Source organism: Egretta garzetta, unplaced genomic scaffold (assembly GCF_000687185.1).
Source record: "Egretta garzetta isolate BGI_Z169 unplaced genomic scaffold, ASM68718v1 scaffold70, whole genome shotgun sequence".
Lineage (NCBI taxonomy): Eukaryota > Metazoa > Chordata > Aves > Pelecaniformes > Ardeidae > Egretta > Egretta garzetta.
The window spans coordinates 4911435-4925925 of NW_009258539.1; the positions used below are offsets into that span (position 1 = coordinate 4911435).

Consider the following 14491-nt stretch of genomic DNA (forward strand, 5'->3'; position numbering starts at 1 on the left):
AGCAAACCTTGTAATTTACTGTCCAGCTCCAGTATGAGCCATCTGTCAGGATGTATAGCATGTCAATGAAGTGACTGCACGAAATAGCACTCGGATATAACTGGCAGTTACTTACAAGTGCAACTGGGAGATCCTAGGCACCACTTGTGATTCCCAAGCTCAGAGAACATGGACTTTCGTCAAGGTGAAAAACCTGGAAATACGAAGAACAGAAAGAACATTTAGGTTTGCAAGTTTAAAAGGCTAAATTGCATCTAGCTAACATTGTGTGATTTGTATTTCCCAGGCTACAAGCTTCTCCTACCTGGATACATCAGTATGAGACTTTTAAATCTGCATACCTAAGTATGTTCTAGGAACTATATTTTAACTGGAGATACCTAGCTATTCCTTTAAGTTTTGGACTTCCAATCAGGAACAGCACTGACTTCAACATGAAATGAGGCAACTGCAGCAGCTTTCATTCAGAAACAGAAAGGTTATGAATGCTGGAGCCAACAGATCAGAGTGCATCTGCTACATTTTATGTCAGACAACTGTTGCTTAAAAATAAAAAATATGATCGTAGAAGTAGACTATGTAACCTAGGTATCTCCTTCTCTGGATAATCTCAGAGCTGTTAGGGTTCAGATCTGTTTTTTTTCTTCTTTCTGTGCATTTGTGTTTTCCTTCAGTTGTTTAGGCCACTCTCTTGAGAAATTGGAGATGTGGGTCTGAATTCCTTCAAGCTGGGACAGAAGTCAAGTACTCAATCTCCCACCTTCTGGGTGAGTGCTTAGGTTATTGTGCAAAGCAAAGATTAGTGAGGTTCTTTCATGCACAGGCAGACATCTTTAAAAGGGCAAGTCCTGCTAATTACGACATCTGACTCTAAAAATGACAGGGCTCCAGGACTATTAAGACACTTTACCTGTCCACCTGATAGATTATCTTCCAGTGCTAACAGCTATAGCTTTCTCTCTTATTTCTCACTGCATACGTTATATTGTATTGTCTTCCAGATATCACTTGACATGCAGACATTGAAGACCTCGTTACTTCATCCATATCTTTTGGGTATATGATTTAACATTTTTGGATATCACATTGAATGTTTTGGATAGAAAATATAACCAGGTAGTAATATAAAGATAGTGGTCACAAAAGAGTCAGCCTAACTCCAAGAACTCTCTGGAAGCAAAGGGATTTTATTATTATATTTAAATATGGTCATATTAGCTAGAGGAGCCTTTTTTTTTTCTACTTTCATATAAATGCAAAATGACTGCATGTTCTTCTGAAGAAAAAAAAAGAAAACTATTAAAGTACCAACAAAAAAAAAAGTTAATTTCACAGGTCTTGCCAGAATTATTATTATTCCCATGGTGAATTTGTAGCAGCACTGGACAGCAATTCAACCTGAAGACTTGTGTGAATGCTATATAATTAATATCTTGTGTTTGTGAAAACAGGCTTTCAATAAAGAATACCTTAGAATGGTAGCTAAAAATAATTCATTCTAAGTCTCTTCCCCATCTTGTTTTCTTGGTTTCCCTTTGTCATCAATTTAAAAATGCTGTATAGTATTTATTTTAAAGCAGAGGTATTTTTGAGAGGGGAGTGGCCAGGAAAATTTCTGTCTTATTTTTTATAGCAGCCTACTTAATTTCTGGATTTTATCCTTGGTTGGTAGACAAGCCTATATTCAGAAATGCTAAATAATTTGCAAGTAATAAGTGTTATTTTTTACTCTTAATGAATATAAGACTCGAAAGATGGGTTATTGCCTTACTTTTGTCCTCCATCTGAATTATTATGTTGCTAAGACAGAATATTCCCCCCAATATTTTACAATCTTTTTGGAGTAACATTGGATTTGTGAAGCCTAAATGAAAACTACTTCATTCTTTACACTGCCAAGTTTGATTCTGATGCATTTAACTGTGCACCCATGTTGTCATGAGATGTACATTGTGTTCAGTTTAGGACATTCCTTTGTCTTCAAACTCCAGGACTGTGGTAAAATAGACATGTTCTATATACACATATTAGAATTCTTCAGTTATGTTTTGCTATGTGAGACATGGAATATTTACCAAAGATTTATTTTTCTATTTATCTAATTCCATTTGCATAAAAATCACCACGAATTTTGTTAGGTCATTTTATTACCTCATTTGATGTGCCAGCTTTGGCGATTTTATTTTTAAGAGCTCAAGAGCACAAGAGAAGTTAGCAATACGAAGTACCTGTAACATGGGATATGTGGATCAATACAGACCACATCACTTTGCTGTATTTCATGCAGTAGTTTCTTATTAAACAAGTAGGTGCTTGTATTTTTGCCATTTTACAACAGTGTGACATTTAAGAAAATGAGCATTAGATGGATTTTATATTTTTCCTTACAAGTGACATTTGGAAACTTCTGGAAACACTGTCTGTGATTAAAGGTGTACATTATTTAGGTTGCATCATATAACATTGACCCTAAGCTGCAGGTGAGAAATCTTAAGTTGGCCATAAAGATTCTGGCAGGAAGAGCAGGTTGGGAGGGCCTCTTTTATAACTCTTGTTGTAACTGACCCTCATCACGGGCTGAACTTTCTCATGACTAATAATCCCTTCCTCAAATTGATTAGAAAGGTTCTGAAAATGGTATATTCAGTAAATGTCTGCACGTATGTTACAGCAACAGACAGTAGTGCTAGTGTTGCAGAGAAGTAGTGAGTGCTTGCTTGGGTTTAAGAACAGCAGAATCCCAGCTGAGAAGGAGCTCTCTATCTCTGAAATGCCTGTGAATCCATCCATGTGTGCAGCACCGTGAGCTAGGTCTTGGAGCAGAATAGGCCCCATGCTGTGTAGTCCTTATGAAAGACAAGTTTTGATTGATGTTTCTGCCTTGAAACTTCTAAATTGTGTAATCAATATATTCTGACATCGGTTTCTCAACTACACAGTGCAACACTAGACCTCAGCGCTACACAAGGAGATCTGATTGTTCTTCAGTCTCACCTAGTGCAATAATAAATGCACATAATTTAGAAATCAATTCTTTATAAATCGGGGGGGGAATCATATTTTACAGATGTATACTGACATCTGTTGCAAAGGATCTCAAAGAACTCATAGATTATGCAGGCACTTCTGTTGTGCCACTGTCACGCAGGCATACCTATTGGAGACAGCATCCTGCCAGCACATATCTTGAACTGATTATGGAGGGGAAACATTGCTTCAGCATATTCTCTCAAGAAGAGAAGCACAAGCTCTTTATAGTCTACGGAGAGCAATAGTTTCTCATTTATCATCATCTCATTTGAAAATAATTTGAATAGTACTCAATGCATCTTCTTTGAAAGGTTAAGGTACCTTACACAGATGTTGGCTTCTGATTCCTGGGGAATCAGAGTCTTTCCAGGCGCAGAGTGTCTCATCATTTTGTCCTCCCTGCCTGACTTTATCTGAAGTTACCAACTCCATACCTTGCTGCAGAGGAAATAATTGGTATGAAAACAAACTTTATGTGAATGAATAAACAAATTCATAGCTCTGTGTTTGCATAACGATACTAATGATGATAATGCCAGGTAGAACAATGTAAGTCGTGCAGGTAGAGTTCCTAGACTGAATCACTGGATTATTAGCATTATTAAAATGTGAACATCATAAAGCACCTTGCTGAGTTACAGCTACTACGGCTACCAAGCAGGTAGTGGAGGTCTTGATTGTGAACATATAAATGAGCTCAGCTTTAACTACCATGATACTGAACACATATATAACAAATATAATACATTTCTAAGAAAATAATAATTGAGAAGATATATGTAAAAGTGTATGGGTAGTAGGCAGTGCTACTTTGTGGTTTCTGTCCTAAAACTTTCCCAATACTTTAACCCCTAGTGACAAGAGTCAAAAGATTTTCTTGTATTTAGAACTGAAAGTGTACACTCATACCATTCTATAGTGACTAGAAGTGTGTGCTGACTATGTAAATAAGGAGCACTGAGAGTAACTTTTAAATGTGGACATAGTAAGTTTACTCTTTGACTAGCTGGAGGAGAAATAGTTTACTATTAGTAAACATACATGTATTTTTCATTATGTTTGTAGTGCTAAAGTGAAATATTTATTGGATTGGTTTTTGTAATATCAACACGTATAAAATTATACTGTCATCCTATTAAATATTTCATACAGATCCCTGCACAGATTAAACTACTACTGAAGTTTAGAGAGCCAGCATGCTACCGCTTCATTATACGTTCTGCAAACAAATAAGGATGTAGGCTTACTGTCAAGAACTGTGTTCACTTAAGTTGAATAGGCAAAGCAAGTCTCAGAAGTTAGCACACCAACAGAAAGAAATAAAACATTCAAATTAGGTAGCCATTAAAATGTACATCAACGCAAATAAAGTATAGGGAAATTTAAATTCACTCTTAAAATGCCCCATATTTTGTTGTAGTATTTCATTTCAGTCAACAGCATTGCAAGTAACTGGGTTTATGGTAATGGGTTCTTACTCTGTGCAAGTTAGAACAATAAAATACTTCTGAATTACACTGAGCAAAGAGGAAAATGTCTGCTTCTTGAGTGCTGTAGCACACAGGGATACTACAGTGTCATATAGAAAAGTCTTTGCCAGCAGGAGTTTTTAGATGGGCTACTAAAGTGGCCTTATCCAGGAATTAAATGTATGTCCATTACCTGCACTAGCTTTGTAATGGGTAGTAAACCTGTACTGGTAACCAGAGATAAGAAACAGCTGTTCTCAGCTTCTGGGCTTCTGTCAAAAATGAAATTATTATTCTCTTAACATAGCTGTAAAAAGTACCATGTATTTTGTCAACTCAAATTTATGCAAGGCTAGAATTGTTCAGGAAAGCAAAAGTGTATTATATAGAGCTTCACAGCAATTTCTTGAAGGAACACTAAATCCAATTATGCAGAACATCACAGAATTGTTTGTTACTTCTAAAGCACTTAGTTCTCATGAAAGCAAAGTATTTGTTCTTCTTCTAATGTATCAAGAACACTATCGTATGCAAGATTCTGTGATAACAAGTTGTGACTGCAGAGCTCTTACCCAAATTAGTTCAGAAGCAAGAGAAGAAATACACCTTCCAAAAAATATACAGCAATCCATTCTGTCCCTTAGGTATTTAATTAAAAACAAATCTTAAATTGGAAGAACCGTAGCTTGGTGGTGTTCCCTTTGGGAATATTAATGACTGCTTGGGAGAGAAATATGTAAGAAGGTCAATTTTTGCTTAATACTGAGGGATATTTTATTTTCAAAAATTATAACTTAGTACAATCCTATTCAAACTGGTCCTTAGATAATACCAGTTCCCACAGGCAAGAAACCTTATCATTGTCACTGAGCAGGAATTTTAAAACTATTTGATGGACCACATATTAACACACAGGTTAGTATTACTGAATAGAAGCATACAAAGGAAACACCAAGCAATTGATAGTGTAAAATGAAATTGTATTTGTATTCGAAAATGCACAGTTCTGTGCTTCTGTGTGTGTCGGTCATGATACAGACTTCAATGGCAGTGCAGGCTGCTATTTTTCCATGGGATCTAACACTGTAATTCAAATTCAGTGTTTCTTGCACACTTTGAGTTTCACCTGTTTTCATGTTTCATACCTTTGAAATTTAACTTCGCTTTTCTATTTCAAACAATGCAGAACTGTGTAATAGGAAAGCAACACACTCAGCTTAGCTACAGATGGTTATTTGGGGGTTGAAAATAACAGCAGGACCGACAGAGATGCCATGGTAGGCTTTTCATAACTCCTTGGCCACCAGCAATCTAAACCAGGGTTATTACATTCATATTTCTTTCAAACATATTCCTTCCTTTCCCTAGCTTCTCAGCGTTGCCTAAAAAGTACGTGAAACTCATTGCCATACCCCCCAACCTGCACCCTGTTCCTGGTTGCTTTCCTTCTCCATCTAGAATGGCTCCAGCCTCCTCCACTGCCGCTGTCTGATTTATCTCCCCTCTGTGGGGCCCCTCGCCTCCTTCTAGCCCTTCTTCACAACTCATGTGCATGCAACTCTACCAGTATAGCAAGGCTTCCCTATACAGCCATTTTTTATAAGCCAGTTTCATCTCTTTCCTCGAACTCTTGTTGTCCGCACTCCCCTACATGGGCGAGAGAGGGGCACTCTGTTTCATTCTGCAGACTGACTTCTGTGAATGCGGTTAAAAATTCTGGTACAAAACATATTAAATGTGCATATTGTTCATTTTTATTTGTATGGATTGTGATTTGTTGACTTTGTTCAAGTACCCACAGCTTGGGAGTGGTGTTTTTAGAGTCTCGATTTTGAATGAGAGAGGGAAAGAAAATACTCTGAGCCAAATGATCAAACAACTAATTACTAGTTGAGTCCCAGTAACAATTATTTTCCTTTGTGAACAGCAGGGGTCACTAAAAAGAAGGGTTACGCTGGCTGAGCAAACAGGCTTTTTTTCCCCCAGCTAAATGACTTTGCATATAAAGAAATCACTATATTAAAAGTGAAAATTCTTGGATCTACTGATTTTGACAAATAACAAACTCTTAATTAAAAAAGTGTCTTTCTGTTATGGCCTAAGCTATACCGCTGCCTCTAATAAAGCCTCTAACAAAAAATATGTACAATTGTTTTGCCTGCAATGAGTTTTACAAAATATTTTCATTATACTGTAAGTTGATGTTGGCATTTAACACTGTGATAGGCAACCAAAAGTATTGTCATTTCCTCTCTATTTCTTGTGATCACACAGTCATTTTCTCCATTATTTGCTGTTATTGGAAGTCAATAAAACACAGTTAGTAATGTGGAGAAATGAAAGTAAAATTGTTCTTCATTTAGAACAAGTCAACAAGACAATAAACAAAACACTTAGATGGTCTCTCAGAGTAACTTCACACAACATAAAATGTAAACAAGTGTGTGATTCTGTACCTGGAAGGGTGGAAAGCGCTGACCACACAACGAAAGAGATTGAAGAAAACCCAGTCAAACACATTAGCAGGCAGAACCCTACAAAAGAACATGGCAGAAAGACAGGTTACTTGCTCTGCTTCATATCTGTTCTGTAAGCTTAGTAGTCAAAGCAGGTTTTTTGTATTTATCTTTGCAGCCGAATGATTTCAGTTTCTCTCAGATTAGGACAGAAGTTTCAGAACAGCAGGTTAATCCTTCCTGCCCTCGTGGGCAACTGAGCAAACAGACCTGTATCAGCGTGGCCAAGTGTAAAATTGTAATTCTAGAGATTAACGTTGTCTTTCCTGTTTGCTTTGAACTTGACCTCCATGTTTCTCTTCTAGGTATGTTTGTATGTGTGAATGTATGTGTACAGTTATTTATTTATTTGTTTGTTTGTTGTTAACAGCTTCTGTCCAAGGCCCCTGGGAGAGGGCAATCTCACCAAACAAAGTGCCGTATTATATCAAGTGAGTATAAATAGTAATTCATTACAGCTATTTACATTTGTCGTTTATGAGGATAGTTGGTAATTTTCTTAGATGATCGCGAACTGCTCCTATGGTGTCTAAATGGGAAGAACAAAAAGGAATGAAGCATGCACTAAATTTCACAGAAGTGTGCTAGTTATTTAAAAAGACAGTAGGATGCACTGGTTTGTAAGTTTACGCTGCTGTAAATCACCTGCAAACTAAGTAAAGCTTTGGGGTATCTGGATTACAGCTTAATTTGCACCATTGCCCGCTGAAGAGTATGTATGGCAGGTTTTGCAAAACCAAAAAAAACCCATTCCAAATTGCAGTTGCAAATGTGAGACACTGGTTTTTTTAACCTAGCAATGCACATACTTTATACTATGAATTCCTTTAGGGAAGGTACTTGGTAAAGTCTGTAGCTGAGGAATGACAAGGGACAAATTAGTCCCTATGGACTACTCTTCTAGAGTTTAGTTCCCAAACTAAGCTAGTTTCCTTTAAGAGATGTGTATGCATAACAAACGAGTGGAAAATTTTAAAAATCAACAATTCGGAAACACCTGCTTCTGGTACCCTAAACAGAGCCGCTACATGGCAAATAAGAAAGAAGTTTTAATACATTTTTCCTTCTCTTTTTACTTCTTTATTATCTGCAATGTGTGCCTGGAACTCTTTATACATAACTTCTGAAGGAACAGGTGATGCAATATCTGCAATAAAGACTGCAGTGCAAGTAACTGAAACATGGGTGTTGTTTGATACACATATTCCCATGGGTCCTCCTTATATTCCCAAAACACTTCGCAAACTCAACTAGTGTCACTGAAGCCATCTGGTTGTAAATGGCTCTTGCAGTGGCACTTCAGTTGCGACTTTCACAAGGTGAACTGCTACAGGAGCTTCAGAACAAGCATTTGAGTTACACGTGAAGAAAACTAAGTCTAGTGCAATACGGAGGTACAGTTATACCTGGCTCAGTTGGTTTACTGTTGCATTAGATTTGTAATTTTTCGGTTTGCGTTTGGCTATGAGTAATGAAACAGTCGCAAGGAAGCTGGAAAGCTCTGTCAACGAGGACAGGGAAATCTACAGGGGACAAATGCGAGTTGAGGCTCTGGCATGTCAGAGCCAGTATATGACATAGTATGAAGGAAAAGATGCCCGTTTTCTCTTTCCTGTTGTATGACTTGCCTTTACGGGGAGAGATGCCTCGGCAGTTCTTAATGTAGGTACAAAATGCATTTCACGCTGTGCTTCCCACTTCCTCCTGTGCTACTTACATCCAGCAGCCATGGGTAACTGTTCACTCTTTATGCTAAAATGGTCAGTGGTGCTCTTGCTTATTCCTTACCAGTTTTTGGTGTCAACTTCCTTTTTCATCTTCTGTTCTAGGCCATTTGCAAATTCAAAGGAACAAGTTTAATTAACATTCAAATTCAGCCCCATCTTTTACAGAAAAATTTGCTGTCCTTGAGATGTAAAACAAACTGGTCAAGCTTTAACGAACCTTAGTGAGCTGTTACACCTATTCCTTTCTCCAGCTATCCTCGGCCATTTTTCTTCTCATTCATTCTCATCACTCTTATTTCATATTTACATGTCTGTTTTCTGTACAGTTTGGGCTTTTAAACTTAGCATATTCTTTCTTTATTCTTTGTCCTATTACATTTCTACTGATTGTTAATGTTCTAAAAGAGCTTCCATGAAGACTGAGCAGGTATAGAGAGGGTTCTCTTACTGTTTACATAGTTTTCTTTCTGTCATCAATACAGAATATTGGTGCTTGCCTCCTTTGTTAACCAGATTTGCTACTTGTTTCATTGTTTTTCGTTTTATCTGTTTTTCCCTTGATGCTTAACTGTTTTATCTCATCATTTTCACATTTGCAGTGACATAGCATTTGATAAATCAATAAATGAGGCAGTACTTAGTGTTAAATCCTCAGCAGTTATGTTTACTTACTGCTAGGTGTCTTCAAGCCTTGCAATTTTCTTGGTTAAAATTTCATTTTTATATAGTTGATTAATCTGTAGCAACTAGTTACCTCTAAAGCTATTACTTCAATAATTCCTTCTTGAACTTATTCACGCAGTATTTCTTTTTTTTCAAATTGTATCAGTGTAGGCATCATTGCCATGGAAAATATAATTATCGACAGGGTATACAGCCTGTTTTAGCCCTTCCCAGTTGCTGCCATTTTGTAGTTTCTTGGCCTACTGTTGTCCTCATGAAAATTGCAGTCTAATGGCCTTGCACCAGATGCTGCATTCTGGTGGGTTTCCTTCCACCTTTTTATGCTCTTCCCTCCTTACGGAGATGACAAGCTAGGCCAGCAGTTCAGCCTTACCCCTTTCTTCCCCAGTGAACTGAGAATCAAATTTTTGTGTTCCAGGACAGCAGAAGTATCTTGGCTTCCCAAGCAGCAAGTGGACATTCCTGCCTGGGTACTGAACACTTGCCCAGCACACAAGGTGCCACTGAATTAAACTCTCCCTTTTGCCTCTGAATTAACACATGTAAAATTACTCAAAAATGCAATTATCTGACCCTTTTCTTTTTGATCTTTTTTTCTCCCTCAATATATTCCTTGTGTCTAGTACAGGATTTAGAGGTTTTATTAGATTAAAAAAGGAGGGGAATATTAAAAAAAACAAGTTTTCGGTTTAATCAGTCCTGTTCTTTGAAGGCCTTGATCCTACTATTACAGGAGCACAGCCCAGAAAATGGCAAGGCAGAAGCAGGCACAGGCATGTCTGTACTCTTTAATAATTTTTAGGTATTCATTAAAATATCTAAATTTAAATTTTTAGGAGGCAAAACAGACAATTGCTGTACATCAGGAATCTAAAAGCAAATTGAAAAAATGCACAGGACAAAGATTACTGAATAGATAGAAAAAGTTTCAAATTCTGAAAAAGACAGATAATGGAGGTAGGGAGGCTGCAGATTTTAACATCATAATTCAGGTTAGATCACATCTTATCAGAGCTCACCCCGTGATGAAAGGGATCTCACGTGTGCATGCATATACACGCAAATTCTTATCTTCCAGTCAACAGATAGAGAAGCTGCTCCAAAGCAGTGATAGACAGCAAAATCAAATGTCAGCTTTGGATTTTGCAACACCAGAAGAAGCATTCTGTCACGCTGCACAACCCAATTCCTCTCCAGTGTTCACCCTCCTGGGGCCTGAGGGGACATTAAACAGCTATACTCTGCATCATGTCTGCATCTCTCCTGCCTATGGCTTATCCTGTGCTCAGCAAACGAGTCCATTGCGCAGTGCTAGGAGGTCTCTCTTGCCTCGGAGTGAGGAGGAGGAGCTGGATTGAAGTCTCCAATATACTTTCTCTCTAAAAAAAAAAAAAAAAATCAGTAGTCCTGCCATCATGATGTGTTGAAATTTAGTAGTTGTGACTTCTATATATGTGCTAATCTTTGGCATTGTTCTCTCTCTGTGTAACTGACTTGCCAGTTAATAGTGTCTGTCTTCTTACCCTCTTGCTGTGCCCATTCTTTTGAAGGATTTAAAACGCTTCTGCAAAAATACAGTAGTCTTTCATCTCAGTACTTCCCACAAAGGAAGCCTTCCAAGTTATTTCCCAGCCAAGCTTATTTTCTTATACAGATTATAGCAGTTCACTGAACTTTGTCCTGCTGAGGACAAAGCTGGGTTCTCAGGAGCACAGATTTGATTCCTTGAGAAGATCCATATGAGCCTATCCATATAAATTAGCTTTGCAGTGACCTAACTCCAAGGACCATGCATCTCCACTTTCTTACTCTCTTCCACATTGTAGTTTCCTATGAGCGTATTTGACTTGCATTAAGGGTATCAGTCTGTGACACATATTTTTGTTTGTTAGTTTTAGATTCTGCAGCCTTTCCATACTTCACAGTGGAGATCTAGGAGGGTCAGTTTCTATAAACTGACTTCTTTGTTGCCTTAATTTTTAATCTCCTTTTTACTTGTTCTGTAACCATGCAAAATTTCAACACAGAAAAAGGCTGAGCGCCCTGAGTTTTCATTGTAAAATCAAACAGGCTAAAGCCATGATGTTTTTACTTTAGTTCAACTTAGAGACAGGATAAATGGGTTTATCTCAATTAAATTCTACTAACATAAAATAAAGCAGAGAGTTGCTGTTCTGGTAAAATCACCTGGGTTAATTGTTTTTTTCTGCAGAATGTAGATATGTACAGCACACAAAAACAAGTAGGAAATATCTGTCAGACGGAGAAGAGAGAGACATGGAGAACCATAAATAAATAATGTATGATTATGTATACGCAGTGAATGAAGCACTGAGCAAGCTATGAAAACCATGTGTGCAGTTGACAGTTAACCTATCTACCGAGTACCAAAAAGGTAGTATTTTGGCTTCTTTAAAAGCACAGTTATTATGATATTTTCTGTCTTTCCGTTCTGAAGTTTCCATACCAAAATTGAAACTATTCTGAAGGAAAGAAAAACCATAATACTTTTCAGCCTGCCTTTATGGGATGCAAATTTTCGTGCTGTCTAGCATAAAAACCTAAATTAAATATCTGATATTTCTGAAAGGTTTGTCCAAGTGCAGAGTTTTTCTTTATCATTTGTAGGGCTGTGAAGACTTGGTTCCAAAACTTGTCACAAAAATTTGAACTCAGAGTGTAAATAAATGAGAAATCTTGAGCCTTTAACTACCATTAAAATGAAAGCGGAGCTCTGCTGACTTTGCAGGAGCACTCCGGGAAGATACCGTGGGTCTGCTTTTCATTACCATCTGCCCTCACATGCGACATAACTTAAGGGGATTTAATTTGTTTTGAAATTAATTATAAATACTCAGCAGCAATTTTATCATGTCCTAGCTGGTGCAGGGGCTGGGGGCAGGGCTGTAGCCTCTCGTTAGGGACAGTAACTGATGGAAACCATGTGCTTTCCCACTTTAATAGCATGCAACATGGTGCCTGCTGTGGAGGGCAGAGGGCAGCTTCCTCAGGCATTTACACACCACTTGCAGAACTTGGTCCTCTTGATATGTCAGTGCTCACATTTAAATGGACAGTAAATTCCTTAAGCTTTGTTGTCAAGCTCATGCGGTATAAATTTTTGCAAAGAGTGTATAGTGGTGAGCATTACAGAGACGTTAAATAGTGCAGGGATAATTTTCATGCAGGTTAAATCTTAAAATGTGTTATGCAGGTAGTGTTGTTTGCTCGGTTTAGTAATGAGCTGGGTAACAGAATTTTAGATGGAATCTGGCTCTCCTAGTCTCCTAATTAAAAGGAACATATCAACATTTTAAATCCATTGAATCCAGCTACTCATTGTTTTCCAGCTCTGGGGCTAGGAGAGTAATAAATGGACTATTTTTATAGGCAGTAGTGTAAAAGTAAACTTTGATACTGTACAAGGAGTTCATATGTTTATAGAGTAATAGGATATAATTACATACCCTTAAATACTTTACTTTTATTGTAGATGAAATTGTTGTATTTATTGTAAGCTGAATGTGATTTTTGTTTGAATTTTACTTTTTACTTCATTTTTATTTGCTACATTTTACTTCAGTTGTTAAATGTAGCTTGACTGTGTTACACATCATCAAGAATAAAAAATTAACATAGCCAATATATTTTTTACAAAGTTGAATGACATATATACAATATGGTCCTATTTTATAGAGTATATGCAAGATCTCCATAAAAAAGCAGATTTTACGGCTGCTCCTGATAGCTAAAATTTATTGCCATATACTTCCATCCCATGTTTTAAACATTGTGTGCTTAATGAGCAGGAATCAAAAACAGGAATTATGTTTGATTTCCACTGGAATGCTTTAAACTTGAAAGGATTAGACATATTAAGGGAAAAAATAGGAAGATTCGCCTGTCAGACTTTTCTTTTTTTAGAGATCAATTACATACTTAATTTAGATGACAGACAAAGAGAAGACAGCTTCTGACAACTGTCCAATGAAATCTTCAAGGAAATGGGGAACAGTATCTCAGAATTTTTGCATATTCTTGTTATACCAAGAAGTCTCATAACTCCTTTGTTTCCTCCGAAGACTGACAGCTTCTCCAAAGCGGCGCTTGCCACATCCATTGTCTGCGTTGCCCTTGGCTCTGTGTCTCTTCCAATGCAGCTAGCTCCACAAATAAGCAGTCAAACTATTTCTCCATTCCACTTGAGAAAAATTTCATCCATGTAAGAAGAGATTCAGCATCAAATTGATCCCTCTTCACCTACTGTACAATATATTTTTTGTCTTCTTCATGATCTTATCAGTCTAATATAAGGCAGGAGTACAATTAACATTTGTGCATTTTGAGATATGTTTCAATATCAATGAAAAAAGTAGTGGATATGGACACGTACAATTTATATCACCAACTGTATTTGCTATGGATGCACAGACTTTGGTAGACTGTGTAATGCTCTCACATTGCCATCTAGGGCAGTGCAACAATCAAGAGAAGACTGAGAATGCAAGAATTGGGTATATCAGCTACTTCTGTTCTCTAAGTAAGTGGCCTGTCTGTCAGAGAGAGGTCAGATTTTTTCCCAGATTGACTTTTTGTTTCCAAAATCAACTCACTGAAGCTGCTGAATGTCTCTTGCATTTGTTCTTTCTCTGACCTTCTAAGATGCCAGCTCTCCTACAGACTGCAGTAAGTTCCTATTTTTCAGAACATTCTCCACATGTCTTGGCACATTTCTTGTCCTGAGCAATTTGTTTAGTCTTTACTTACTGACTGGATTGTCTATGGATTATTTGACCCGTTTTTCTCCTTATTGAATTCCTTTCAATGATTTCTTTTTTTTTTCTTGTCAGGTATTAGCTGCAACCAGTTCTGTGTTGCACATCAATTCTGTGATATCCTTAACTTTAGACCTTCAATCCTGAGAACAAATTTATGTATATATTATGCTTAAGGGTCATAGATTCTAAGGGAAACATAAAATGAATTAACTGACAACTGTATACATGTCAGTAAGATTGCATTTAAACTTAAGTAAAGATTCTAACCAATAGGTTAGGAATGATCA

General features: G+C 37.2%; 1 protein-coding gene across 1 annotated transcript in view; it reads left to right on the forward strand.

The window, feature by feature from the left end:
- The window catches only part of DMD (dystrophin), a 1215125-nt gene that overhangs the window by 1088943 nt on the left and 111691 nt on the right, over window positions 1-14491 (forward strand). The window contains 1 exon segment of the mRNA XM_035901725.1: window positions 7386-7446. Within this exon segment, the coding sequence (XP_035757618.1) occupies window positions 7386-7446 (61 nt within the window).